The following is a 23,658-nucleotide window of genomic DNA, read 5'->3' on the forward strand; positions in this document are numbered from 1 at the left end:
ATAACTGCAGCTCTTTATTGCGTGTTTGTATTTTTAACTACTCTTTGCTGCTTGTATTCTCTTTTTCTTATCAGTATATTTTATTTATATAAAAAAAAAAGGGTTATATGTATCACTTCACATACATATGGTATTTATTACAGTAGTTAACCGTGTTCAGCATATGAAGAGATTTTTCTGTGTGGTAAGAATAGAGGAAGGTATTTTTTCATGTATAATTACATGTAATGTATCAATTTGTGTTCCAACTACATTGAAAAACTTCTCTATGCTAAAAAATTTCTTAAATGTTGTCTCAATCTTCTTGGTTACCAACTTGGAACACAGATTCTCTCCATATCTGTGCAATCGGAGTCCGAGTATCAATGAATTCGTACCATTAAAATTTGATTCAATAACTATAATAATTATAACTTTTAAAAAGATTATCTATTTGTAATTTTTAAATCAAATTTTAATGATCCGGATTCATTGATTTCCGGGCTCCGGTTGCACAGATCCGGAGAGGATTTGTGTTCACCGACTTGTAGTATTTATACTATTTGATAATTTTATTTTCAAAGTTTCATCAAGTCCAAAATCTGACAAGAAAATGCCAAACGCAAATTGACAAAAGGATTTTTCGTTAAGATTCCCTTTTCAAAACCCCAGAAACCAGTGCTCCTCCCTCCGATGCATGGACTTCGCAATCTGCACCATCCCCTTCGATTCCCTTTTGACCATTTTCTCACTGTAACGTCACTCTCTTCCCTTCTGGCCCTTGCACGTATTGTTAATGTCCATTCGATCCCCACATCATACACACGTTCCAGCCCTTCAATCTTTGTAACGCCGGATGTTTTAATGGTTGGATTTTTATATTTATTTTTTTAAGCAAACGTCTAATATGTATAACATTTAGAGTACTAAGATACTCAAAAACACATAAGAAAATCGTCTTCTAATATGGCACGCATCAGAGACTCTTAGTAATTCTCAAATGTGAAAAATTTACTGGGATGCTTAAATAGGTTACGTTATTTATTAAGCTATTCTCTTAAAAGCACGAGACTTCTATATTTTGGTCTCATTAGGCATAATGTTTGTCCAAATTGGTGTGAGAGCTATCATAGTAAGCTCTATTGAAATTTCTCTTCTAATTTTTAACCGTTGAATTTAATTATATGTTTTTTACAAAAAAAAAAAAATTAACGCCTAAAAGGTTTAAGATGGGTTCTCTCCTTGTATTTACTTGTGTCTTTTTGGCAAGTTGGTAATTGTCTTCTTCAAATTTGGCACTTCCTAAAACCCGTGAAACTGTAATTGCTTTGTAGCCTTGTGGGGAACATGAAAACATTCAAATTTGAACTTATGCATATGTTTGTCAACTTGCAATTAGCAAGAGACAAAGCACCAATTTTGCATTTTTTACCAAAACGATATACGAATACGAAGTTATTTTGATTATTATGGTTAAATTATTGCGAAATTTAAAAGGTACGGAGTAAATGAGTAAAATTATTAAAATAGACGAGCTCATATCAAAAATCAAGTGAATGAAAAATTATATCCACATAATCCAATTGTTATGAATCTCAATGCATACTATGTTTCAGTTCATCTAAGAAAAACTTGTAAACAAATTAATTTCGTTCTATTAACGACGATATACACTATTTGATGAGTCTATATCTCTAATTACTTAGATGAAAAACGATACACTCGTATGAACTTACATGTAACCAATGTTAGAACAATTTCTCCCAATGCAAAAATACAAACACAGCCATGTGAATCACAATTTCTATAGTCTTGAGTTTAATTAATTAGATTGTAACGCTTCCTAACTAATGACGTGCAAAAGAACAAACGTTAACCTTAAGCATTCATCAAGGCAAAGCAATAGAGTGAGACAAAACAAACTAGGACCATTCAACATCAGCATACTTGTTGCACATTTTTCTTTGCAAGAAATGCTGTCAGGAGACTCTTTCAAAAGTAAAACTCTTCGTGGACGCTCTGCTATCTTATGTTTTGGACATAATGTTTTATAATATTAGCACGAGAATTAACGTTAAACTGTGAGATAACAGATAATTCATAAACAATCACACTTTGAGAGAGTCCCCGTAACATTTCTCTTTGCAGAATTACTCAAAATTATAGAAGGTTTGATGGTAAGGCATAAGCTAGATCCAAACTTGGTGTTACTCTAGAGGCATCAATCCACCTACCCCTCCTTATCATTTTAAGACAACACGATGAACAAAAAAACAGCATTTAATTTAAGTTGGTATTTGTCTAATTCCTAAAAGGAGTTATCAGTGTCACCAAAAGAAATAGAAAGTTTTCCCATCACAAAATACAAGATGGATATAAAGAACAAGTTCAAAAGTACAAATTTTGCCACAAAATTCATAATAAATCCCCCCCCCCCAATTGTCTTCCTTCCTTTCTACAAGAGGAAGATTTAATCCAATTCCACAAAATGAGGGGAGAGAGCAAGAGGATAGAAGAAGTGACTTATCTACACTTGATGCGCTATTGTGATCAGACCGACTTATTTATATTAATTGTGCAATTACAGTGACATCTCGAGTATAACACAACGTCATGTGTTTTAACTGTTTTACGCAACTAGCGATATTCTAAAATTGATTATAAAGAATTTACACATAACAATATGTTTTTAGTTTCAAACACTTTATGTAACAGCGGTGTCTCTGTTAATTTTAAATACCGCCATGATAACAAGCGTTACGTACCCATTACGGAGGTACACACGTTTGTATGGTGGTCGAGGGCGATTACAAAAAGGAGAAGGAAACGACTGTGAACTGTCCGCTGGACTGGTTCGCCCAGAGGAAAAGGCAACGCCAGCAACAAGGAAAAAAAAGAAAAGGTGGGTCGTGGGTAAATTATAGGCAACGAAAGAAAACCAGAGACCGCTCTCTCTCTCTCTCTCTCTCTCTCCTTTCTCTCTCTCCTCACGTCTCATTGTGTACAGTCAATCAGTCATAGATCTTTGCTCTAGTGAAAAAAGGCCCTGCAGGAAGAAACAAGAGAAAACCCAAAACCCAAAACCAGCAAAGGTCCTCTTCCTTTCTCTCACCTTCCATAACTCAAAGGTTATGATTGAGTGAACCAGGACAAACCTTCCCCATTGCTGTTTGTTGCTTATTCATCTCTAAAACCCACTCTCTCTCTCCATCCTTTGAGCTGCTTTTTCTCTCTGATTAGACACCCTCCTGGAAAATGTTAATCTCTGTTGGGTTGGTTCCGCACTACCTCAATTATCTTTTATTTTCCAGGAAAATGAGGGAAAGTGGAGGAAAATAAGTGAAAGAGATACCCAAGTCACTGTTTTTCTTCCCCATTCATTGTTTAATCTGCTATTCAGTCTTGGGTTTTCAGCATTCCAGCTGAAAAATGAGGAAGCATGGATGGCAGCTTCCTTACCATCCTCTCCAGGTATAAATCTTCGTCGCCATTGTTGTTTAAGCTCGGTGAATTGGAGTACTAATCTTGTTTTCTGGGGTTGTTTTTACATCTCTAAAGGTGGTGGCTGTTGCCGTATTTCTGGCGCTGGCCTTTGCCTTCTATGTGTTCTTTGCTCCTTTTGTTGGAAGGAAGATTTTTCAGTATATTGTGATGGGACTCTACACTCCTCTTGTAAGCCATTTTTTCTTGAATCCCTTAAATTCTTGTACAATTTTCTGCTAATTTTTGTGGGTTGATAACTGAGATCCGTGCTTTCTCTTCTTGTTTCCATGTGATTTTTCGTTTCTTCTCAAAAAAAAAAGAAAAAAAAAAGAAAAAGCGTTTGGTTGTTATTTATGTCTAAAATTTATTCTCGAATCTGGGTTCTTGCTGTTTCTGGGTTGTTTGATTAATTTTGGACTTTGGTACTTATCATTCACTTTATCTTATAACGGAAATGGGTTGCTTGTCTTTTATCCTATTTGATTTCTGAGGCATGAAGTTTCCAAACATGAGATTTTGAAATGAGGTCGTTCGAAATTTTTGAAGTGATTTCTGCCGTTGTTGCAATGCCCTTTCGAGATTAACAAATAAGCTCGTCCGGAGAATATCTTTAGTCTGTGAAGTCATTTCTTTGGTAGCAATCCAGTTGTGTTGATTTTATGAATATCTAGGATGAGGTATGAGGGGTTAGTCCACCGTTCTTTTTGCTCTCCGTTTTCATGGCCTTGAGAATCTGGACCACATTTAATTTCACTTTGCTCGGGGATTTTGATTCTGAGAAGGATGAAGAACAAAATGATGCTTAGCTCAAGAAAACTTAAAGATAAAAGGCGAACATTAGACTCGGAAGATAGTCTGTTTGAGTGAAAGGAACATCAAAATAGATGTACATTTGTCTTGATTGCATCCGCTATAATATACTTCTACCAATGTTCTGCTTGTTAAGTTGTAACATCTATTTTCTTTTCAGATTACATGTGTCTTCGGCCTATATATATGGTGCGCAGCTGCTGATCCGGCAGATCCACGAGTTTTTCGGTCTAAAAAATATCTCAACATTCCAGCCGATGAAAAACATACAAGAACAAAAGATTCTAAACTATGTGGGGAATCAACATCATCAATGAATGATGCTAATGCAGCTGGAAAACCTTTGGATAAGGATGTTCTGGGCAAAGATGGGACTTCTAAAATGTCCAGCAGTGATGGTGGAAAGAGTCCATCAGAACATACATCTTGCTTTCTACTAGCTTGCTCTCCATGTGCTTATGTGTGCAATTGCTCCGGTTCAAGTGAGGAGTCTCTGCAACAAAGTGAAGACGGCATGTTCTATTGCAGTTTATGTGAAGTTGAGGTGTGTAAATGCACTTGAACTCTACGAAAATTCATTTCCCATACATTTGTTGAGTCGTGTTCTGTATTTGATAACAAGCAGCAGAAACTGAAAAGGACTCATTTGGTGTGTCAGGACAATAGTGTTGCAAGTAGATATTTGGCATTCTAGTTTTGGTTTACATTTAGGAGATATCCTACTGCAAAGTTGAATTGGTTGCGTTTCATCATTGCCCTAACAACTTTTCCAATTTTATTTTTTGTTTTCCAAGAAAAAGCTTAATTAAAATGTAACCTGTTGGCGATCATTTACTCCTAATATCTTCTCAAGCATCTCCTAGCCATTCCTGAAATATTCATGGCATTTGCTTTGATAGTGTACTTAGTAATGTAATTCAAATAATTCTTTGCATGCAGGTTTACAAGTACAGCAAGCACTGCAGAGTTTGTGACAAATGCGTAGACCAGTTTGATCATCACTGCAGGGTATGCATGATCTTGATTGGTTGAATATCCGTTTTGTGTGCCTTTTTAACTCCTCTAACTTCATTCAATTTTGATTTGTAGTGGCTTAATAACTGTATTGGCAAAAGGAATTACCGACAATTTTTCACCCTTATGGTTACTTCTCTCCTCTTGGTAAGCATGCCCCTCCATTCTTTGCCTATTAAGATTCTTTAATAGCCCTTTGAGTTTGCTCCAGTTCCAGGTAACCCGTGCCCTATGATCATCCCCCCTGCACTCTAGCCTTTTCTTTAAAATCTTGATGAAGCTTTGCCAGTGATTCCATGTCATCTATTACTTATGCAGTAGGACCTTTGCTTTAGAACTTGTAGAACTCGTTCTTGGCAGTATTGCTAATCAATTTCGTTTTGCCATTGGCTTTCCCCAACTGTTACCTCGACAGTCTTTCCTGGTTTCTTTATCCTATATTTTTTGTCATTAAGCCCAAAAGCAACAAGCCGGAACCTGAAGATCGCCTCAGAGTAAGCATTTTTATTTTCAAGTCACTTTCATTCCAATTAATTATTGACAGGTATGTACATGGTTTGTGCACCATGGTCTTGAGATTGCAGCTTATTTTACAATGGTCAACTGGAATCTTCGTGCTTATCTGCTGTATTATCAAGAGGAAGCAGTTCTCTGTGGATATTTCATCCAAGTTGGGAAGCAGTTTCACTTTGGTGCCTTTCATCATTGTGGTGGTGAGTCTTCAGCTGTTGTCTTGATTTCTAATTTAGCTGCAAGTCCTAATCAACCTTGTGTAAATTCATGGCTTTTCTAGTCGAGCTGAGCAATTCCTACATCATGAGAATTAATTTATCTGTTTTGTGCTTGTATTATACAACTCATGAAATTCTTAAACTTTGCAGGCAGTGTGCAGCCTTTTGGCTATGATTGCAACCCTTCCACTTGTACAGCTTTTCTTTTTTCATATCCTCCTTATAAAGAAGGTTAGCCTCGCAATTGCTTCATACATAGAATGAAGTCATTATAATCGTTTGGGTCATTTTTATCATTACAGTTTTAGGATCCGTTTACATGGCTTCAATGTCTTTTTCTCTAGTAGTCATTAGTCACCTGTTTCACAGTTCAATAAAAGTTAGTTGTTTAAGGACAATACTTTTCCATAGAATATCTGTCGGTTTCACCTCAATTTCTTGCGTAACAGTTTCCGTTGCAGAAGCTTTCTTTTCCTTTTTCACGCAGCATATATGTTAGGTGAATACAATAAATTGTTAATTAGCTAACAATGGTAATCTGAAATTGTGCAGGGAATCAGCACATATGATTACATCATCGCTTTGAGGGAGCAGGAGCAAGAGCAACAAGGAGTTGGAGGTCAGCAGAGTGCTCAAATGTCTCCTGCTAGCTCACTTACTGGATTAAGTAGTGCAAGCTCCTTTAATACTTTCCACCGTGGCGCATGGTGTACACCTCCACGACTTTTCCTAGAAGATCAGGTAATCTGAACTGCAACTGTTTTGCTGCAGTAGAGAGTGCTTCCTAATCTGTGTTTATACTTGTTCCATCGGGTGGTTGTTTTCCAAGTTGTGGACTTTTCTAGTGTTTCTTCTCCTTAGCATCAGCATGAAAGAGAATGCGATGTGAATTTTGGCCTGCATAATTTATGTTTGAAAGCCTTTTATCTAGGGTCATTGAAGCTTGTGTGTATCTGTAGCATTTGGATGCGAAAATCGTATAATTGCTTTTTCTGTAGTTGTTCTGTTAAATTTAGGGAACTTTATTTTCACATTATCTACCAGAACGTATCCCTTTTCTTTTGTAATGAATGATGCGCATATGGCAACACTCCACCAGTTTTTAGTGCTGCAAGTAGGAATAGACTGTAAATTCCAGCAGCTGCCCTGAAATTAGAATAAGGATCGTAAACGAAATCGGCTGATTATTTGTTTTGCCGTTTTCCCTTTTCCAGTTTGATGTTGTACCCCCAGAGACCGGATCTGTCAGTTCATACGGAAAAAAGATGGTGGGAGAGGGACCAGTTAAGAAGAAGAATGCACCAGTAAAGATAAGTCCGTGGACTCTGGCAAGATTAAACGCCGAAGAGGTATCAAAAGCTGCAGCAGAGGCAAGAAAGAAGTCCAAGATCCTGCAGCCTGTGAGACGGGATGCTCCTTTTGTACTAGAAAGAGACAGCAGCTTTGGCAGCGGTGGGCGCAGAATGGTTCCACGCCCTGACAATAATAGAAGGCGGGCTACTAAGCGGGTGCGACTCCCAGCTGACCTTCCCATGGAGGCTATAACGAAGGGTTCAGCTAAAGCTGTTGACAAGGGCTTTACTGAGACATCGACTAGTTTGGCCCCCCTTCAGCTTGAAGCTCGGAGTGCTTTCCAAACAAGCCGAGCTATGTCAAGCTCCACAGGGATTGTTGCTTCTTCTCCCGATAGCAGCTTAGACTCACCTGACATCCATCCCTTCCGGGTGTCATCATCAGGAGCTGAAGAGGCAAGGCGGCTTACAGGTCTGCCTGGTGCTATTGCAGCTGGTCAGAGGGAAATACCACTATCAAGGTCAACCAGTGATGGTTACGAAGGGTATGAAGCATCGGGTGGAGAAGACAGCGACAGGGTTCCTACTAGAATCGTTCAAAGATCAACAAACTGGAGTAACCTTCTCTTTGGCTCTGATCAGGACGAACGGTTTGTCAAACTGAACGCCTCCTCATCCTCCGGCCCGGCTAACACAAGAAAGCTCTGATCATCATCGACTGTGATTTTAATTTTAATTCTTTCATTTGTGAGGCCGGCAAGGAACCAGGCGTGGCATGCCATGTATAGAAAATTTTCAAAGAGTTTGGTTTCAAACTTTTAACTCAGATGCACATACTTTTGTATTGTCTAATCTGATGAGAGCTTAATTGCAGCCACAGCCTCTGCTGGATTTACTCCTTCAAAAGGTTTCCCAATTCATACAGAGCTTGTTGCCGGGATGGAATCGCTTTTGGAACGTCTAAAAACGCTTTCAGAATAGCCTTGATTATATATTTTGCTTCCGGATTTAATAATGTATTATATTTTGCTTCCATGTTTTGTACTGACAGATGATTAATTTGATTCTTCATGTGTTTCTTAAATAAAAAGTGCTTCTTAATTAAAAGTGCTTCCCCAAATGCTTGCATCTTACTTAAATGGAATTAAACAGATGCAACAGAAGCAGAAACTAACTCATCATCCCCCATATCCAATTGCACATAATCCACCGGATTAGAAACTTCCTCACCACCACCAACTGCTGCCTTGCGGTACACTATGGTGATCGCCACCGCATGGTAGAGCAGCACCACCATCTGCAAAATCGTAGTTACCGCCAACAGCACAGCAATTGCCCAACTCTTCCAAGCCGCGGCCCTGGACTCCGATGCCACTTCCAAAAGCCAGCTAAACAAACCCAAAATCGAACTCAAAGCCCCAGACAGCACCATCAAACACGACACAACGCCTCTGAGTCTCATTCCACAGACCAAACGCCAGCTTCGAATCAGGGCGCCAAATCCCCACTTGGATTCCACCACAACAACCGCAAATGCCAGGCTCCACATCACTTGAAGGTAGAGCAGCAGTGCAAAGAGGCCCGCCGCAGAGACGGCCCTGAAATAGGCCGACCAAGACTCCTCCATCACTCCAACCCCCAGAGACAGAAATACTCCAAACGAAATAAAAATCGACAAGACCACAATTTGCGAGACCACAAGAGTACCCAGAAGAGGAAAGAAGGAAGCCAGACCCGACTTGATAGCCGAGTACAGTGCCACAGGCCGATCATGGAGTCCATGAAATGCATTGTGGGTGATAGACCCGACAGCACAGAGAGAGGAGATGAGGAGAAAAAGAAGGAAGGTGATGAAGGTCAAAACAGTCATGTCGGGGATGGTGGGAATTGTGAGACTTACTGAGAAGGGGTTGGGGTAGAAATCAAGGAAGGCTGGGTAGGCGATGGTGGATAGGAAGAAAGTGAGGGGGAGAAGGAAGATGGCCAAGAGGTCTAAGAAGCAGGCGGTGGGGGCGTTGATTAGGCTTGGCGTTGTACTCAGTACTTGGCTTGCCATGGTTGAGTAAGGAAGAAACGGACTGTAAGGACAGTTTATGTAGTTACTACTCTCTTTGTTTCATACAAAAGCCAAAGGACCTGGAGGCCGGCACCGAGAGGTTGTGCAGTTATCCGCGCTTCACTGCATCCAAATATAAGGCCAAAATGCCGCCTTGTTAGACTCGCAATTTGGAAATTGGTTTTAAGGCCAAAGGCCAAAGCAATGAGTTTTTAACCATTAGAGCCTTTCACAGCATCCTAAACAAACAAACTACCAAAACCAGAGAACTCAAAGAAGCTCAAGCTTGGAGGACTAGCCATATCAAAATAACCCAGATTCAGCAAGGTGAGTTATGCACCTCGTATCAACTTTACTATCGACGGAGCTAACTGCGCAGGCAGCTTCTCCGTTGAAACAAATCGAGGGAATCATTACTTTCAGACATTACATACATATCACACATTCAAGTTGTTTTCCAATGGAGGTGCAACTGCAAGCACAATGGCTTCACTTCACATACCAATTCGAAAACAATAAAGCCAACCGTTTCCCACAATCATCAAAACACGAAAATAAGGCAACACGATTTGTATTTACAGGTCTATTTACAAATAAAGTTCGACGCTGATGAACTAAGGTGACTGACTGACCTCAAACTCCTCGTCAAGCATATGCAACCGAAACAACATGAGGGACTTTTCCGTTGTCGAAGGGCAAGCTCACATACTCCCTAGCAAACTCCTCAGCGATTTCCGTGGCAAGCTCGCCATTCACAGCCCTGCAATACATATACAACACCGCATTCGCAGCGGCATTGTAGAGCATCAGCAGCACGAGAGAAGTCGCAGTCACCACAATTTGCACCACAAACGCCCAGCTCTTCCACCCATCAGTATCCCCCTTCAAATCCAATGCCGAAACCCAACTGCAGAACCCCAAAACCCCCAAGAAAAACCCGAAAAACATCAGCAAGCACAAGGCCACCCCTCTCATTCCCTTGATCAAATTCGCACTTCGAGTCAAGGATTCAAACCCCCATTTCGATTCCAGCACAACAACCACACCAGCAAGTGTCCAATTTACTTGAAGATGGAGCAAAACCAGAAACAGAGCAGCCACAACAACTGCTACAAACCCAATGAAATAAGGCGAATAGTACTCAATTTCAAATCCCATAAGCTCAGCGCTGCGAACCACCAAGAACACGAACAGCCCGAAAAGAATAAAAACCAATAAAATGAGGATCTGGGAAATTAGAGCAGTACCCAACAGGGGAAGGAAGGAGGAGGCGACGGATTTGACGGCGGAGACGAGCTTAACCGGCCGGCCATAGAATCCATGAAACACACTGTAAGTGATCGACCCCAGGGCGCAGAGAGAGAAGACGACGGCGAAGAGGGAGAAAGCGAGGGCGACAAGAAGGGTTTTGGCGGGGATGATGGGTTGGCGCCGTTGGGCGTCCAAAGTTGAGATTTCGAGGAATAGCTTGGGGTTGTCTCTGACTCGATCGGCGAGAAGGTTCTGGATGGTGGGGTAGACGGTGGAGGAGAAGGCGAGAGGGAGGAGGAAGAGGACTGAGAGGGCTAAGAAGTGGCGGGAGTGGGCGTTGACTATGCGCTTGGATTCGTTGAGGACTGTGAAAACGGTTAGAGGCGGAGATGGGGTTGCCATGGCGGATCGGAAGTGAAGAAGTTTGATGGTTTTGGAATTGCAGGTGGAAGGAAGCAAATGATGAAGAAGATGATGTTTTGTTTGTCCTTTTCAGTTTTCTTTGGAGGAAGGTGGTTCGGATAGGATTGGATTATTCCGATGAGTTTGGGATATTTTCTTTACACATACTTTTTACATTTACTTTGTAGGACGGACTTAATAAACCTTTTTCAGTGATCAAATCGTCTATATTTCAATCATTATTCAAAGATCATCATTTCAAAAAAAATTGACAAATTTAAAACTATTTACATATTTATTTGTAGTGAAGAAAATAGACGAATGCGGTTTTGTAAATAACAACTAAAATGAGTAACTTTAATTCAATGGTCGTATGATTTCGAATTTGCGTAATTTTTTGTAAACATGATCGTTGAAAGAAGACTAAGAGATTAACAGTTCAAATTGTTGAAAAAAGTTACGAAGTAGGCCTTACAAAGACGGTGTCAAAATGTATGTCAATAACTATGTGGCCCTCGATCCTAACCAAAAGTTATAACAATGTGATAGAATTGAGATAGCATAATTAAAAGCATTTGTTCGTGTAAATTTTACTCACATTTGTAGATGCAAATTTATGCATTCTTTTTCTTGAACAAAATTGCACTTATAAAACAATCAACACATTTGGTCAAGCCCAAGAACCTCACGCGCCCACGATGAATTGTGGGACTTTGGCCGAAAAACCTCCGATGCCAAAGTTAGAATTTAGAGAGAAAATGTGTTTAGAGGATTTTTGGGAGTTTTGTAAGAGTATCAACTTAGCTTTTTAGAAGAAATAGGGTCATATGTATAAGGAATGGGGTGTAGCCAACCTTTAAGTGTGTTTTGGGGTGTTATTTGGTGATTCAATTAGCAATTAATATATTAATTAGGTATAAATATATTAATTGGCTAATTATCATAATAAAATAAATGTTTTGGGAGGTTTTTAGAGGTTATGGAATGAGGATGGATGAGATAAATTTGAACTTGTTACCTATTTTGGGTACTCCTGATTTGGTTGATGGATGATTTTTCACTGCTCGCGTGTAGGAGATCTGGTATGCCTCGAAGGTAATTTTGTCATCTTCACCCAAAAATCCACGTGTCGCCCTGTGATTATTTTTGGCTCCACAAATGCCCCCACACCTGCTAGACTGCTCGTAGGAAAGTGCAGCAGGTGTAGAGATCTTCTTACTCTAGAAAACTTAGGACTGCTTCCTGTTTTGATGCAGATTATCTCTTTAATATGAAATTAGACCCTTCTAGGAAAAGGAAATAAATTTCTCTCAAAGCCTATTTAAGTCCACCTTAAGTGGGTTTTTAAATCAACTTTGGAGAATGATTCATTCTACCCTACAAGAGAGAGAGAGCTTAGAGGATATTTGTTCCCTCTCCTCTAGCAATCTTCTACATCTTACCCGTGGAAAGGATCGTCTTTTGTAGCTTTCTTCATCTTCTCCGTGTCGCACCAATGTAATAAAAACTTAATTTCTTCTTGTCTTCTTCTTAGGTGGTGCTGCTACGGGGTAGTCGTTGGGGTGGCCAGGAGTCGGCTTGGCATGGGCCAAAGAGGTGATGTGGCAGAGGCCATTGCTTGAGCAGCTCGGCTTGATTGTAGCCAAGGATTGGTTCGGCATAGGACGAGGAAGTGGCATGGGATAGGCAATTGTTTGGGCTGCCACGTCTGGGCTACCTGCTGAAAATGAGGAAACTGCTTGAGTTTAATTTTTCAACATTTGTTGCTTAATTAATCTTAAAGCATTCGATCTTTTGAACTATGTGGCTTTCTTGCACTGGAGAGCTTACCCAGATAGGTGTCAGGGATTTAGTTTACCCTCTCGCACTGGAGAGCAATTAGTTTACACTCTCGCACTGGAAAACAATTAGTTTACCCTATCGCACTAGAGAACAATTAGTTTATCTTCTTGCATTGGAGATCAATTAGTTTACCCTCTCGCACTGGAGAGCAAACCCATATAGGTGTCGGGGAATTGGTTTACCCTCTCGCACTGGAGATCAATTAGTTTATCCTCTCGCATTGGAGAGCAAACCCATATGGGTGTCAGGGAATTGGTTTACCTTCTCGCACTGGAAAGCAATTAGTTTATCCTCTCGCACTGGAGAGCAGACTCTTTGGGGTGTCGGGGAATTGGTTTACCCTCTCGCACTAAAGAACAATAGTTTATCCTCTCGCACTGGAAATGATACCCTTTTGGGTGTTGAGGAATTGGTTTACCCTATCGCACTGGAGAACAATTAGTTTATCCTCTCACACTAGAGAGCAAACCCTTTTGGGTGTCGAGGAATTGGTTTACCCTCTTGCACTGCAGAGCAATTAGTTTATCCTCTCGCACCGGAGAGTATACCCTTTTGAGGCTTAGTTGGCGCGAGAAATTGCGCAATCGCTTGGTCAGGAGCCTTTCTACTTCTTCCTAAATTTTTCTTTGTTGGGGTGGCAGAGCTCTCGACTACCCTTGATCGTGATGTGCTGGTCTAAGCTGTTATTCCATATGTTCGGCTCGTTTATGCCGTGGCTGCGGTGGATGTAGTATGTTCCTAGCAGGCGATCGTGTAACTCACAAGCTGTTGGTCGAACTTGAGCCGGATTGAGTGACTGCTTCTTTTCATCTGTTGTGCTGTCTGCTTCGATGTAATGTGGAGGATACTCATTACGAGCCTAGCCGTGAATGAATACTTCGCTTAGAAGACTGCTTATGTTGATTATTGGAGTACGTCCTCAACCGTGAATGTATGCTCGTCCGTGGGCCTAGTCGATAGTGCATGCTCTTCCACGTGCTAAGACGAGAATATATGTTATCTCGGGGGCCCAATCGGGAGTGTACTATGCCCAAACGCTTGGTTCGTGGATGGTCAAGTGGCTGTTTGCTAGGATGCTGCTGGAGAAGTTCTTCATCTGCTTTTGTCCTACTTTGGGACACCTCGTTTTGGGCACGTTGCATCTTGGTGCGCTGTAAGAGCTGGTTCACCAAGGTTGTTTGCTGTGCTAGGGCTCTTGTCAACTATATGACTTGTTGAGACAAGTGTTGTTCACCATTTGGATTCGAAAAGCTTGGAAGGAATGTGCCTCCTTAAGCAGTGGAAATGTGGTAGACTTTGGGCGTGAGATTTGAGTTGGGAAATGTCAAATCCGTGGAGAAATGTGGTAAGAATGCCCTCGGTTCGATCGTAAGCCCAAAAATTTGAAACCGGGATGGTTGAACTAATCTTGGACCGAATTGGGCTACGAGAGTGGGCTGCTCGGCTGAAACAGGCTGGGCCACGAGAGTAGGCTGGGCTATGGGAGTGGACTGCTGGTCGGGAGCAGGCTAGGCTACGAGAGTGGGCTGTTCGATGGGAGCAGACTGGGCTGCTTGTCGGGAATAGGCTGGGCCACGAGAGTGGGCTGCTCAGCTAGAGAAGGCTGGGCCATGGGAGTTAACTGCTTGTGGGGAGCAGGCTAGGCCACAAGAGTGGGCAGCTCAATGTGAGTAGGATGGGCTATGGGAGTGGGCCGCTCATCGGGAGCAAGTTGGGATGTGGGAACAGGCAAGGCTGCGGAAGCAGGCTGCTCGGCGTTGATGCTCGTGAATGCGAGGCTTGAGCTCGACTTGGCAATGCATAGGGCTCGCGTTGGGCATGGAGTGACATGGCTCAGGCTGTGGTGGTGGAGTCATGGACCTCGCCGTGGGTGATTACCATGGTGGCCACCGCGGTGGTTGCCATGGTTGAGCCTTGTGGTGGCGGTGCCGCTCCCCCTAAGATCACATTTAGTCTTGTGGATCACCGGGGTCCCATTTCTTGAATATTGGAATTTTCACTTGTGGAATTTTCTAAATTTCTAGCTATTGTATTTCACGTTTTATCAAAGAATATTTGCAAATAAAAATTTCTATTAATAAGAACGCACGAAAAATACAAATGGACTAGTAAATAGAGAAAATAGAGAAAAAACCTTTTTGTGTGAGAGTCTTCTACGAGTGTGAATCTCAACTCTCAATGAAAGCACCAATTTGTGGATGCAAATTTTCATCTTCTTCTTCTTGGACAAAATTGCACCTACAAAACAATTAACACCTTTGGTCAAGGCCAAGAACCTCACGCGCCCACAATGAATAGGGGGGCTTTGGCCGAAGAACCTCTGATGCCAAAGTTAGAATTTAGAGAGAAAAAGTGTTTAGAGGATTTTTGGGAGTTTTGCAAAAGTATCAACTTAGCTTTTTAGAAGAAATAGGGTCATATATATAGGGAATGGGGTGTGGCCGGCCTTTAAGTGTGTTTTGGGGTGTTATTTGGTGATTCAATTAGCAATTAATATATTAATTAGGTATAAATATATTAATTGGCTAATTATCATAATAAAAGAAGTGTTTTGGGAGGTTTTTGGAGGTTATGGAATGAGGATGGATGAGATAAATTTGAACTTGTTACCTATTTTGGGTACTCCTGATTTGGTTGATAAATGATTCTCCACTACTCGCGTGTAAGAGACCTGGTATGCCTCAAGGGTAAATTTGTCATCTTCACCCAAAAATCCACGTGTCGCCTTGTGATTATTTTTGGCTCCGCAATATTTCAATTAGGTTTTGGTTTATTTTATCAAATATCCCTTAAATAGTACTTCAAACATCACTTTACTCTTTCTTTTTTATTCTATTGACTTTCATTCTATATTTCTTTTATATTTCACAAATATTATACCGCCATCTAAATGAATCGAACATAAAAATTCTCACTTATAAAAAAAAAAAAAAATATATATATATATATATATAAATATCACTAAATTACAGTATTAATTGCTATCAATACAAAAGACTTAGATCTATTGCTTAGGTGGTAGTTGCACCAAATGAGTGTTTAATTGGAAACCCATTATCATGCTACTTATAAAGAAAGGAATCTAGGATACCTTTCTTTCCATATGATTATTAAATCATTGATTCATAATGTCTTAAGGAGATATGCATGCACTAAATAAGTAGTACTTACCACATGTTATAAAAGTCCACATATGCACATGCTAATGTTTGTTGCTAGGTGGGGAGATCACATGTTTTGGCCATACCTCCATGTTCCAAATCAAGTGCTAACTTGTAGTTCGATTTCTAGCGCTGATTAATCACATATATGGTCAAGAAAAAGATAAAATACTTATGTGAGTTTTCCCAATTTTAAAAAAGGTGGACTACCATGACAAAATAATAATCTGGTCGAAAAAAAAAATCAAGTTGTAATTATATTTATGCACAAGTGAGCAAATTAAAGGCTCGTCTTAGGAAATGAATCATCTCCAAATCTCTTCCATCATGTCCACCAATATCACAAATTCGGGCCTTTAAAATTTGATCAAACGGTTAAAATTATTATAATTTTTAAAATGAACACCTATTTGTAGTCGTTGAATCAAATTTCAAACGTTCGATTTTATGACCTTGGTGAACTTAATGGAAAGAATCCGAAAATAATCCCTTCCCATCGTCTTACATCACTCCTTAAAATAGTGCCAAAACGAAACCTTAATGTATCAAATTGCACAGAATTAATTTTTTTTTTCGTTATTATTTTTTCACTAAAACCAAAATTTCACAAATCCCTAGTCCTCCGAGAATAAACATTTAATAATCAACAACAAACCAAAGTAATTCCAAACGTCGCCCGTCGAGAGTCGTCAGGTAGTGCAGCTGGCAGCTCCACCACAATCCGATATAAAAGGCCGACGAACAAGTTAAAGTCACCGACGTGCCCACTCGCAATTCCTTCTGTCATCGATTCATTGCTTTAATTCTTCTTCACGCCCAAAGTCAACACGCCTCGCACGATTCTCAATCAAATCCTCCATGATAGTCGGAGCTCCCTCCTCCTCCTCCTCCTCCGCCTATCCCGCCGCAGAACCTCCGCGAAACGCCTCTCCATCGCCACCCCCAAGGCTGCCTCCCAGCTTTCAAGGTACTGTACCGTCTGTATTCCGTGGCTCCTCAGATCTGTAGTGCCGGTAAAGCTTTTCGTGTGAATCTGGCTTCTGGGTTTTGCGTTCTGAGTTGAATCTAGCTCCTTTTGATCTTTAATTACAATCACATTTATACAGATATAGATATTAGATATTGTAATTTTTGTTTGAATTGGTGTTGTGAGTGATTGATTTGAAGAAAAAAATGGAAGCTGACAGTTCACCCAGAATGAGATTGGATCACTTGAAAAAAGAGGGATCCGAAGAACCCCATTTGCGTAGATTCGAGTTAGAACTCCCCGTTAACGATCACAGGTTTCATTCGATGAGTGCTCTGGAAATTTTGAGAGAAACCGTTAGAATTCTCCGGTACAATTCGTGGGGGTTTTTGGCGATTGCCTTGTTGCTAATCTGCCCGGTTTCCGCCCTGCTTTTGTCGAATTTGGTAGTTGATCATTCACTTGTAAAGAGACTAACCATTAGGATGTTGTTAATTGCAAAGTCCAGTGGACTCCCTTTGAGGGATTTTATCAGTCACTCTTGCCAGAAGTTTGCTGAGATGGCTATTTCGTGTACGATGTGCTTTCCCTTGTACATCACATTGTCGTTGTTGTCAAAAGCCGCGGTGGTTTACTCTGTGTATTGTAGTTACTCCCTGAAGAAGTTTGATGCATCACAGTTTTACTTGGTTCTGCGCAAGATATGGAGGCGGGTTGTTTCAACTTATGTGTGGATGTGTATGGTGGTTGCCGGTTGTGTCGTCTTGTTTTTGGTTCTTCTTCTTGCTGTGTGCAATGCATGTTCGATAGTAGGGTTGTCGCCGAATTATATTGTGTATGCTGCAATGGTGGTCGCGCTCATCTTCTCGGTTGTTTTTGCCAATGCCGTTATTATTTGCAACATTGCTATTGTGATCTCTGTGTTGGAGGATGTCTCGGGACCAGAGGCACTGGTTCAGTCTGGGGTTCTGATCAAGGGCCAGACTCAGGTTGGTCTTCTAATATTTCTTGGGTCGAGTATTGGAATGGCATTCGTCGAGGGATTGTTTGAGCATAGGGTGAAGACTTTGAGCTACGGAGATGGGTCTTCGCGCATTTGGGAAGGGCCTCTTTTGGTGATCATGTATTCGTTTGTGGTGCTTATCGACTCCATGAACAGCGCGGTTTTCTATTTCAGTTGCAGATCTTTTAAGATGGAAACATCTTTGGATGGTGAATCTCATTCCATTTTGGAAACGGTTAACTTTTCTTCTGAATCAGTTGGTATTCAATGACACCATCAACATAACCTATTTGTTACAATTACTTTGAAGATGGGAGCTGCTGCACGAAAAATTAGGATTTCGTTGCCAGTTTGTGGTCACCGGCTGTTAAACGGCGCAAACTTGTGCATCGTAGACCTTCCTGGCAAGGGTTCACGGCCAGAGGTAAGCTCAAGTGCCTTCAGCTAGTTAGTATTTACTTCATTTGAGTGCAAAGATGGACTTGTTGAGGGAGCTAGGAGGATGAAGGATGAGGAAAAGATTTCTGGAGGCCACAAAGGAAGTGATGGGAAGCGTCGTTTTCTTCAAGAATAAATTGATAAAATCCGTAGTTCATATAGTTTTATTTTTAAGATACATTATGCCAAATTAGTGTAGTTGATACATGTAAGTTACTTCAAATTTCTCCACAATTTATGTGTTGAACTTCTACGTGATTTTGCTGAAAATCCAAGGGAAAACAAAAGCTTGAATCACACATATTGAAATAAAGGTTCTATTTGGGAATGAATGCTTGTGATAAACCATAACTTAGTTGTTTGCTGTGACTCTTCCACTACAGATGCTGCTGATAAGAGTTGGAGATATACTCTTGTATTATCTCTTATATTTCGGGATTGATATAGACTAGTTAGTTGTAATCAGTTTGACTTGTAACTCTTTGCTGTAATTCATTCCTATAAATACAAACACACAACCTCTCTCAGATTTAACTGAGTTGAGCATCAACAACTGTTTAAGCCTTTATAATCTTATGTGTGATTATTTCTCCTTTATGGTATCACAGAGCTAAGAAAGTCTCACGACAACCCTAGAATTTTTTTTTCCTTCTTCGCCATGGCCTCTTCTGCGTCTTCCCCCTCTGACTCCTCTTCTGCCCTAACCCCTTCCGCTATCCCTAATGTCTCCAATTTTTTGACGATCAAGCTTGATCGTACCAACTATCCTCTTTGGCATGCGCAAATGCTACCCCTGCTTCATAGCAGGAACCTCGTCCCCTTCGTTGATGGCACTAGTCAGTGCCCTTCGGCTTTTCTCAATGATACTGACGGCAATCTCACCAATACTGTCAACCCCGCTTTCGAACTCTGGATGCAGCAGGATGCCATGGTTATATCATGGATCAACAGTTCCGTTCACCCCACTGTTTTGGCCACTCTTATTGGCAAAACTAGTTCTCACTCCGCTTGGACTTCTCTCCGTGAGCGTTATGCTTCCACATCAACTGGTCGTCTTTTGCAACTTCGGAGTGATCTGATGAACACACATCGTGGTGATTCATCCATTGCTGATTTTTTGGATCGTGTGAACTCTCTCGCTGACACTCTATCTCTCTCGGGGTCTCCTGTTTCCGACTCGGACTTGGTAGCCATTGTTCTCAACAACTTTGGTCCTGCGTTTGAAAGCACCGTCTCTTCTGCTCAAGCTCGAGAGGATGCCATCTCTTATGGTGCTTTGGAGGCCTTGCTTCTCGGTGCCGAACGTCGTCAAAAGATGAGTCAGGTGGTCCACCTTGATGCTGCCCCTACTGCTCTCGTTGCTGGCCGTGGAGGGCGCGGTTTTCAGGCCGGTCGTGGTCGTGGTTTTCATGCTGCTGCGGGTCGTGGCGGCCGTGGTCAAGTTCAAGGTGGTCGTGGCGTGATTCGACAACCAGGAGCTCGTGCTCCTCATGATGGTGTTCTTGGTGTTGGCCCTCAGCAAGGTCATGGCTTTAATCCCAATGGTCGTGTTCAGTGTCAAATCTGCCACAAACCTGGTCACTCTGCTATCAATTGCTACAATCGTATGAACATGGCATACGAAGGTCGCGTTCCTGCGCCCAAGCTTCAGGCCTTTGTCTATGTAGACATATTTTTGGGCTTGGGCCTGGACCCCGATAAGCCAGTATATATAATCCTGTCCATCCAATTTGGTCCGAGGCCCCCCACCCCACACCAAAAGATGCCTTATACGACATCGTTTGTTTGTAACTTTTCATTCCCTCCTTCTGCATCGTCGTTTACCTCCAGAGACCGACTTTCTGTGTGCAAAGAAGCAAGCGAGCTCTGCTAATCCAGGGCTCATGGACATCTCCCGCCAAAACAAAATTCAGAAATTCGAGGATTTCGTAGACCAACGCCTCAAACCAGACCTCGTTCGCGCCATTGCTCAACGGTACCGTTTCGTACACCCACTCCCCACTACTTTACCGTAACCCATTTTCTAGGGTTTTCTTTGCGGACATTACCAAGCTCGAGCAGTAAATACACATGCTTGCGCTCCATTAGGGTTTCATATTTGCTTATCATTTTTTTTTTTGGGTGTGATTCTTGTTTTGCAGGGACAAGGTGTTCGAGCAACAAAAAGTTTTGTATCCTTTTCGATTTTCCCTCTTTTGATGAATTGAATTGTACCCGAATGGGATTTTTTTGGAAATTCGACGTTGGTAATCTGCAACCCATTTGGTGATTTTGGTCGTTGAAGATGTTTTCTTGACTTTTGTTTAATTGAAAGCTCGGATTTGCGGAAGAACATAGAGAATTTGGAGAAAAATAGTGTGACCAGTCTTAGGACTTTGGTTAATCTTGGCTCTGAAGTGTATATGCAAGCTGATGTGTGAGTCTTGGACTCTTGGCATCTATCTTCTCTTTTGATGCTCACACTAATTCAATCTTATACTTTGTGTACTTTCTCCGTGGGAGATACGCACTAATAGAACCGGTTACAAACTTTTGATGAAAATTAGAACCGGAGATACTAACCGGAAATCAGCCGTATGTAAACCACATTTTATTGAGACTTCTTAGTGTCCCTTGAGTTTGTTTTTGATTAAAAGTTTGTAACCGGTTACATTTGATCAAGCTAATCACTACTATCATGGATTGAAAATTTTCACTACTGGTAATATATGTTCCTATTTTCTGTTTACTAGTATTTGAATTGATATTGTTCCAGCATCGACGGATTTAAACCTGTTCTATGTTACGGATGTGGGATGGGGCTTATTCACTGTATCTTTTTTCTGCGCGTTTGCAGGCCAGATACACGACGCATATTTGTGGATATTGGACTAGGATTCCATGTGGAGTTCACCTGGTCTGAAGCTTTGAATTACATATCTCAAAGAGAAGAAAAGTTGGCCAGGTACAGCCTTTTGCTTGTTGTTGCACAAGTTGGTTTTTCTCGACGGATTTTATCATTTGAAATCTAGTAGATATTAGTGAAACGTATCCTACTAGTTTCGTTGAAATACCCCGTCTCCCCTGTTTTCATTTTTAATGCGCTCGGTTGATCTCTGTAGGCAAGTTGAAGAGTGCACTAACCTTATTGCGTCAATTAAAGCTCAGATAAAGCTGGTATGTAAACTTCCGAACATGCTTTCTATCTGCTTATCACATTTTGTTTCTCGGATATGTGTTGCAGAAGTTGAAATTGTTTGGTGCTCTCCCATTTATGTCATTTCGATAGAATATATTTGCGCTTCTTTGTAGTGTGTGATCTTGTCAACTCAACAATATTTCTGCCCAAAGTAGAAAGTAGAAGACCGAAACACTAGAAAAGGCAAATATGAAATTGTGACCAATGATTCAGCCTTCTATTTTCCCTCCTTTTGCACCTCTGATTATCATTTTCTTTGCAGGTATGCGAAGGGATTCGAGAGATACTCCAGCTTCCAGCAGAGAAGAAACCTGCCTCAGAGCGCATTTTTTGACTCCGGCAACTTGGTAATTTTGCCGTCTCATGACGACCAAGTAAATAACACTTGTTTGCGACTACATCTTTAACTTTTTGATTAGTTGTTGTCATGCTTCTGTGATGTTTCATATTTTAAAGCTTGAAAGCACGAGTCCTCTTCGACCTCCATACAACTCTTGTTTTTCGATTCAGAACCTGCGGAAGTGCGCTTGGCCATCAAGTATGTAAAAACAGATAAATGTTATGGTAAAATGTGCGCTTGTAAGCTTCCGCAGTTTCTTGAGCTTGAATTCACTTGGAAATATGTCCATTTTCTCATGATCACTCTCACCCAACCGCCTCCCTCCAAGACCGAAAACACATACTCGCCTGGAGGAGACGTTGGGTGAGTGTATGGGTGTGACACGAACACGGTCCACCCATAGGGAGAGCCTAACACCCCCCCCCCCCCCCCCTTCTCCTCCCACCCACCTCAAACGCACACAAAAAACGTATTATTTTTGTTAAGCGATCGCATCAGAGAAAAAAGAGACGTAGTTGCAGGTTAAAGGTCACAGACTTGAGGTGGCTCTCTGGAATGCCACCTGAATACGGTTTGTGCCAACGAACAAAATAAACAGAGATGCCTTCTTCTGTCACCTCACCTCCAACCAAATTGATTTGATTTGATTTGGCCATGGAAAACTCTGATCAATTGTTATTTCAAAGTGACAGCAAATTGACACTGGATTTGTGGACGGATTGATTAATTTGCACTACTTGTTTTGTGTGATAGGGCAAAACGTGAATGGAGTGTCTGATCATGTCATACGATATTGGTGATCAAATTTTTATTAAAGTTTTTTGTCCTTATTAATTTTAATGGTGTCGGCCGTATAATAAAATATTTGAGAGGAGTTAAAAAAAACCACTTATTTGATAAACATTTATTACGTCATAAGTTAATAACAGTAGAATATATGTAATATGGAAGGACGTGTAAAACCTGCAAAATTGGGTTGAGGTGGTCAAGCTATGAAATTGAAAGCTTCCATCACCGACAACAGAAACCCTACCGACCCCTACATGGTAAAACTGTAGTATTTCATCCAAAGGCTACATCTATACGGCTCTAGACAGATCACATCACAAAGATTGACGTAAATTCTACCATTATTGTAGGGTTTTATTAGTATAAAACTCGGTTGCGCGTGACCGATTGAGTTTTGATCTAATGCGGGGTCACATACTTATTAGGAATGGCAAGATTTTGTAAGAAACGTTTGAACGAATGACGTGATCAGACACCTATATCTAATGTATTTACTATCTGGACTTATAGAACTTTGATGAGAGTCGGGAGAGGGTACAGAGCGGGGCTGGGCAGGGATGGGCTGCCAAAACTGACGTAACGTTGTGTCCCAATCCATCTGTTTCTTCTCGTGGCAGTGCATGGTTCTTTGCATAAGAGAGAGAGAGAGAGATGCAGAGAGTAGAAGAGAGAAGTTAATGGTGGAAAAAAGCCAGGGTTTTGCAAAAGGGAGCAGAATTTTTTTCCCTCCTATTCGCTTTCTTTTTCCTTCTCCTTCTATTTGAACGATTACGGTTTAACTATATTAATATTTTATATTAATTTTTTTATAAAGACAATAAGATGAAAGAAGAGAAGGGAAGTGGATGAGAATAGGATGTGAGAGAATCTTACTCATTTGCAAGGCTGAAGAGACAGAAGGGGAAATCCAAAGTCAGACTTT

General features: G+C 41.0%; 5 protein-coding genes across 6 annotated transcripts; 3 read left to right on the top strand and 2 right to left on the bottom strand.

Annotated features, from left to right (window-relative positions):
- The first annotated feature begins 2,784 nt into the window (after window positions 1-2,784).
- On the top strand, window positions 2,785-8,416 carry LOC139192675 (probable protein S-acyltransferase 22). Its single transcript, XM_070815040.1, has 9 exons — window positions 2,785-3,450; window positions 3,538-3,651; window positions 4,433-4,816; window positions 5,212-5,280; window positions 5,362-5,433; window positions 5,871-5,999; window positions 6,168-6,248; window positions 6,570-6,758; window positions 7,232-8,416. The coding sequence occupies exons 1-9, from the start codon at window positions 3,409-3,411 to the stop codon at window positions 8,015-8,017; spliced, it is 1,866 nt and encodes a 621-aa protein (XP_070671141.1). The 5' UTR covers window positions 2,785-3,408; the 3' UTR covers window positions 8,018-8,416.
- Window positions 8,297-11,200, bottom strand: LOC103402856 (uncharacterized). The gene is made up of 2 exons (XM_070815041.1): window positions 9,998-11,200; window positions 8,297-9,488 (listed from the first exon to the last, which is right to left on the bottom strand). Exon 1 carries the CDS (start codon window positions 11,016-11,018, stop codon window positions 10,011-10,013), a length of 1,008 nt encoding a protein of 335 aa, XP_070671142.1. The 5' UTR covers window positions 11,019-11,200; the 3' UTR covers window positions 8,297-9,488; window positions 9,998-10,010.
- On the bottom strand, window positions 8,454-9,179 carry LOC139192773 (uncharacterized). The gene has a single exon (XM_070815440.1). It carries the CDS (start codon window positions 9,177-9,179, stop codon window positions 8,454-8,456), a length of 726 nt encoding a protein of 241 aa, XP_070671541.1.
- Window positions 11,201-16,591: 5,391 nt separating the features above from the next.
- LOC103402858 (uncharacterized) lies at window positions 16,592-18,757 on the top strand. Its single transcript, XM_008341627.4, has one exon. The coding sequence runs from the start codon at window positions 17,195-17,197 to the stop codon at window positions 18,260-18,262; it is 1,068 nt and encodes a 355-aa protein (XP_008339849.1). The 5' UTR covers window positions 16,592-17,194; the 3' UTR covers window positions 18,263-18,757.
- Window positions 18,758-20,171: 1,414 nt separating this feature from the next.
- LOC103402859 (uncharacterized) lies at window positions 20,172-22,199 on the top strand. 2 transcript variants are annotated; one of them, XM_008341629.4, is made up of 7 exons: window positions 20,175-20,404; window positions 20,571-20,600; window positions 20,744-20,845; window positions 21,266-21,373; window positions 21,531-21,585; window positions 21,870-21,954; window positions 22,064-22,199. In XM_008341629.4, the coding sequence occupies exons 1-6, from the start codon at window positions 20,313-20,315 to the stop codon at window positions 21,939-21,941; spliced, it is 459 nt and encodes a 152-aa protein (XP_008339851.1). In that variant the 5' UTR covers window positions 20,175-20,312; the 3' UTR covers window positions 21,942-21,954; window positions 22,064-22,199. The 2 variants fall into 2 exon arrangements, with proteins under 2 accessions (XP_017178977.1, XP_008339851.1); XM_017323488.3 differs by having other exon boundaries at window positions 20,172-20,404; window positions 21,870-22,199.
- Window positions 22,200-23,658: the final 1,459 nt, after the last annotated feature.

This window comes from Malus domestica, chromosome 16 (assembly GCF_042453785.1).
Source record: "Malus domestica chromosome 16, GDT2T_hap1".
NCBI classification, from domain to species: Eukaryota; Viridiplantae; Streptophyta; class Magnoliopsida; order Rosales; family Rosaceae; genus Malus; species Malus domestica.

Excerpts from the sequence above, each read along its gene's own strand:
- LOC139192675 (XM_070815040.1), top strand. The coding sequence starts at position 3,409 with ATGAGGAAGCATGGATGGCAGCTTCCTTACCATCCTCTCCAG. Across the intron at positions 4,817-5,211 it reads GCAGTTTATGTGAAGTTGAG|GTTTACAAGTACAGCAAGCA; the intron begins GTGTGTAAATGC and ends CTTTGCATGCAG. Across the intron at positions 6,759-7,231 it reads GACTTTTCCTAGAAGATCAG|TTTGATGTTGTACCCCCAGA; the intron begins GTAATCTGAACT and ends TCCCTTTTCCAG.
- LOC139192773 (XM_070815440.1), bottom strand. The coding sequence starts at position 9,179 with ATGACTGTTTTGACCTTCATCACCTTCCTTCTTTTTCTCCTCATCTCC.
- LOC103402856 (XM_070815041.1), bottom strand. The coding sequence starts at position 11,018 with ATGGCAACCCCATCTCCGCCTCTAACCGTTTTCACAGTCCTCAACGAA.
- LOC103402858 (XM_008341627.4), top strand. The coding sequence starts at position 17,195 with ATGGAAGCTGACAGTTCACCCAGAATGAGATTGGATCACTTGAAAAAA.
- LOC103402859 (XM_017323488.3), top strand. The coding sequence starts at position 20,313 with ATGGACATCTCCCGCCAAAACAAAATTCAGAAATTCGAGGATTTCGTA. Across the intron at positions 20,405-20,570 it reads GTTCGCGCCATTGCTCAACG|GGACAAGGTGTTCGAGCAAC; the intron begins GTACCGTTTCGT and ends CTTGTTTTGCAG. Across the intron at positions 21,586-21,869 it reads TTAAAGCTCAGATAAAGCTG|GTATGCGAAGGGATTCGAGA; the intron begins GTATGTAAACTT and ends TTTTCTTTGCAG.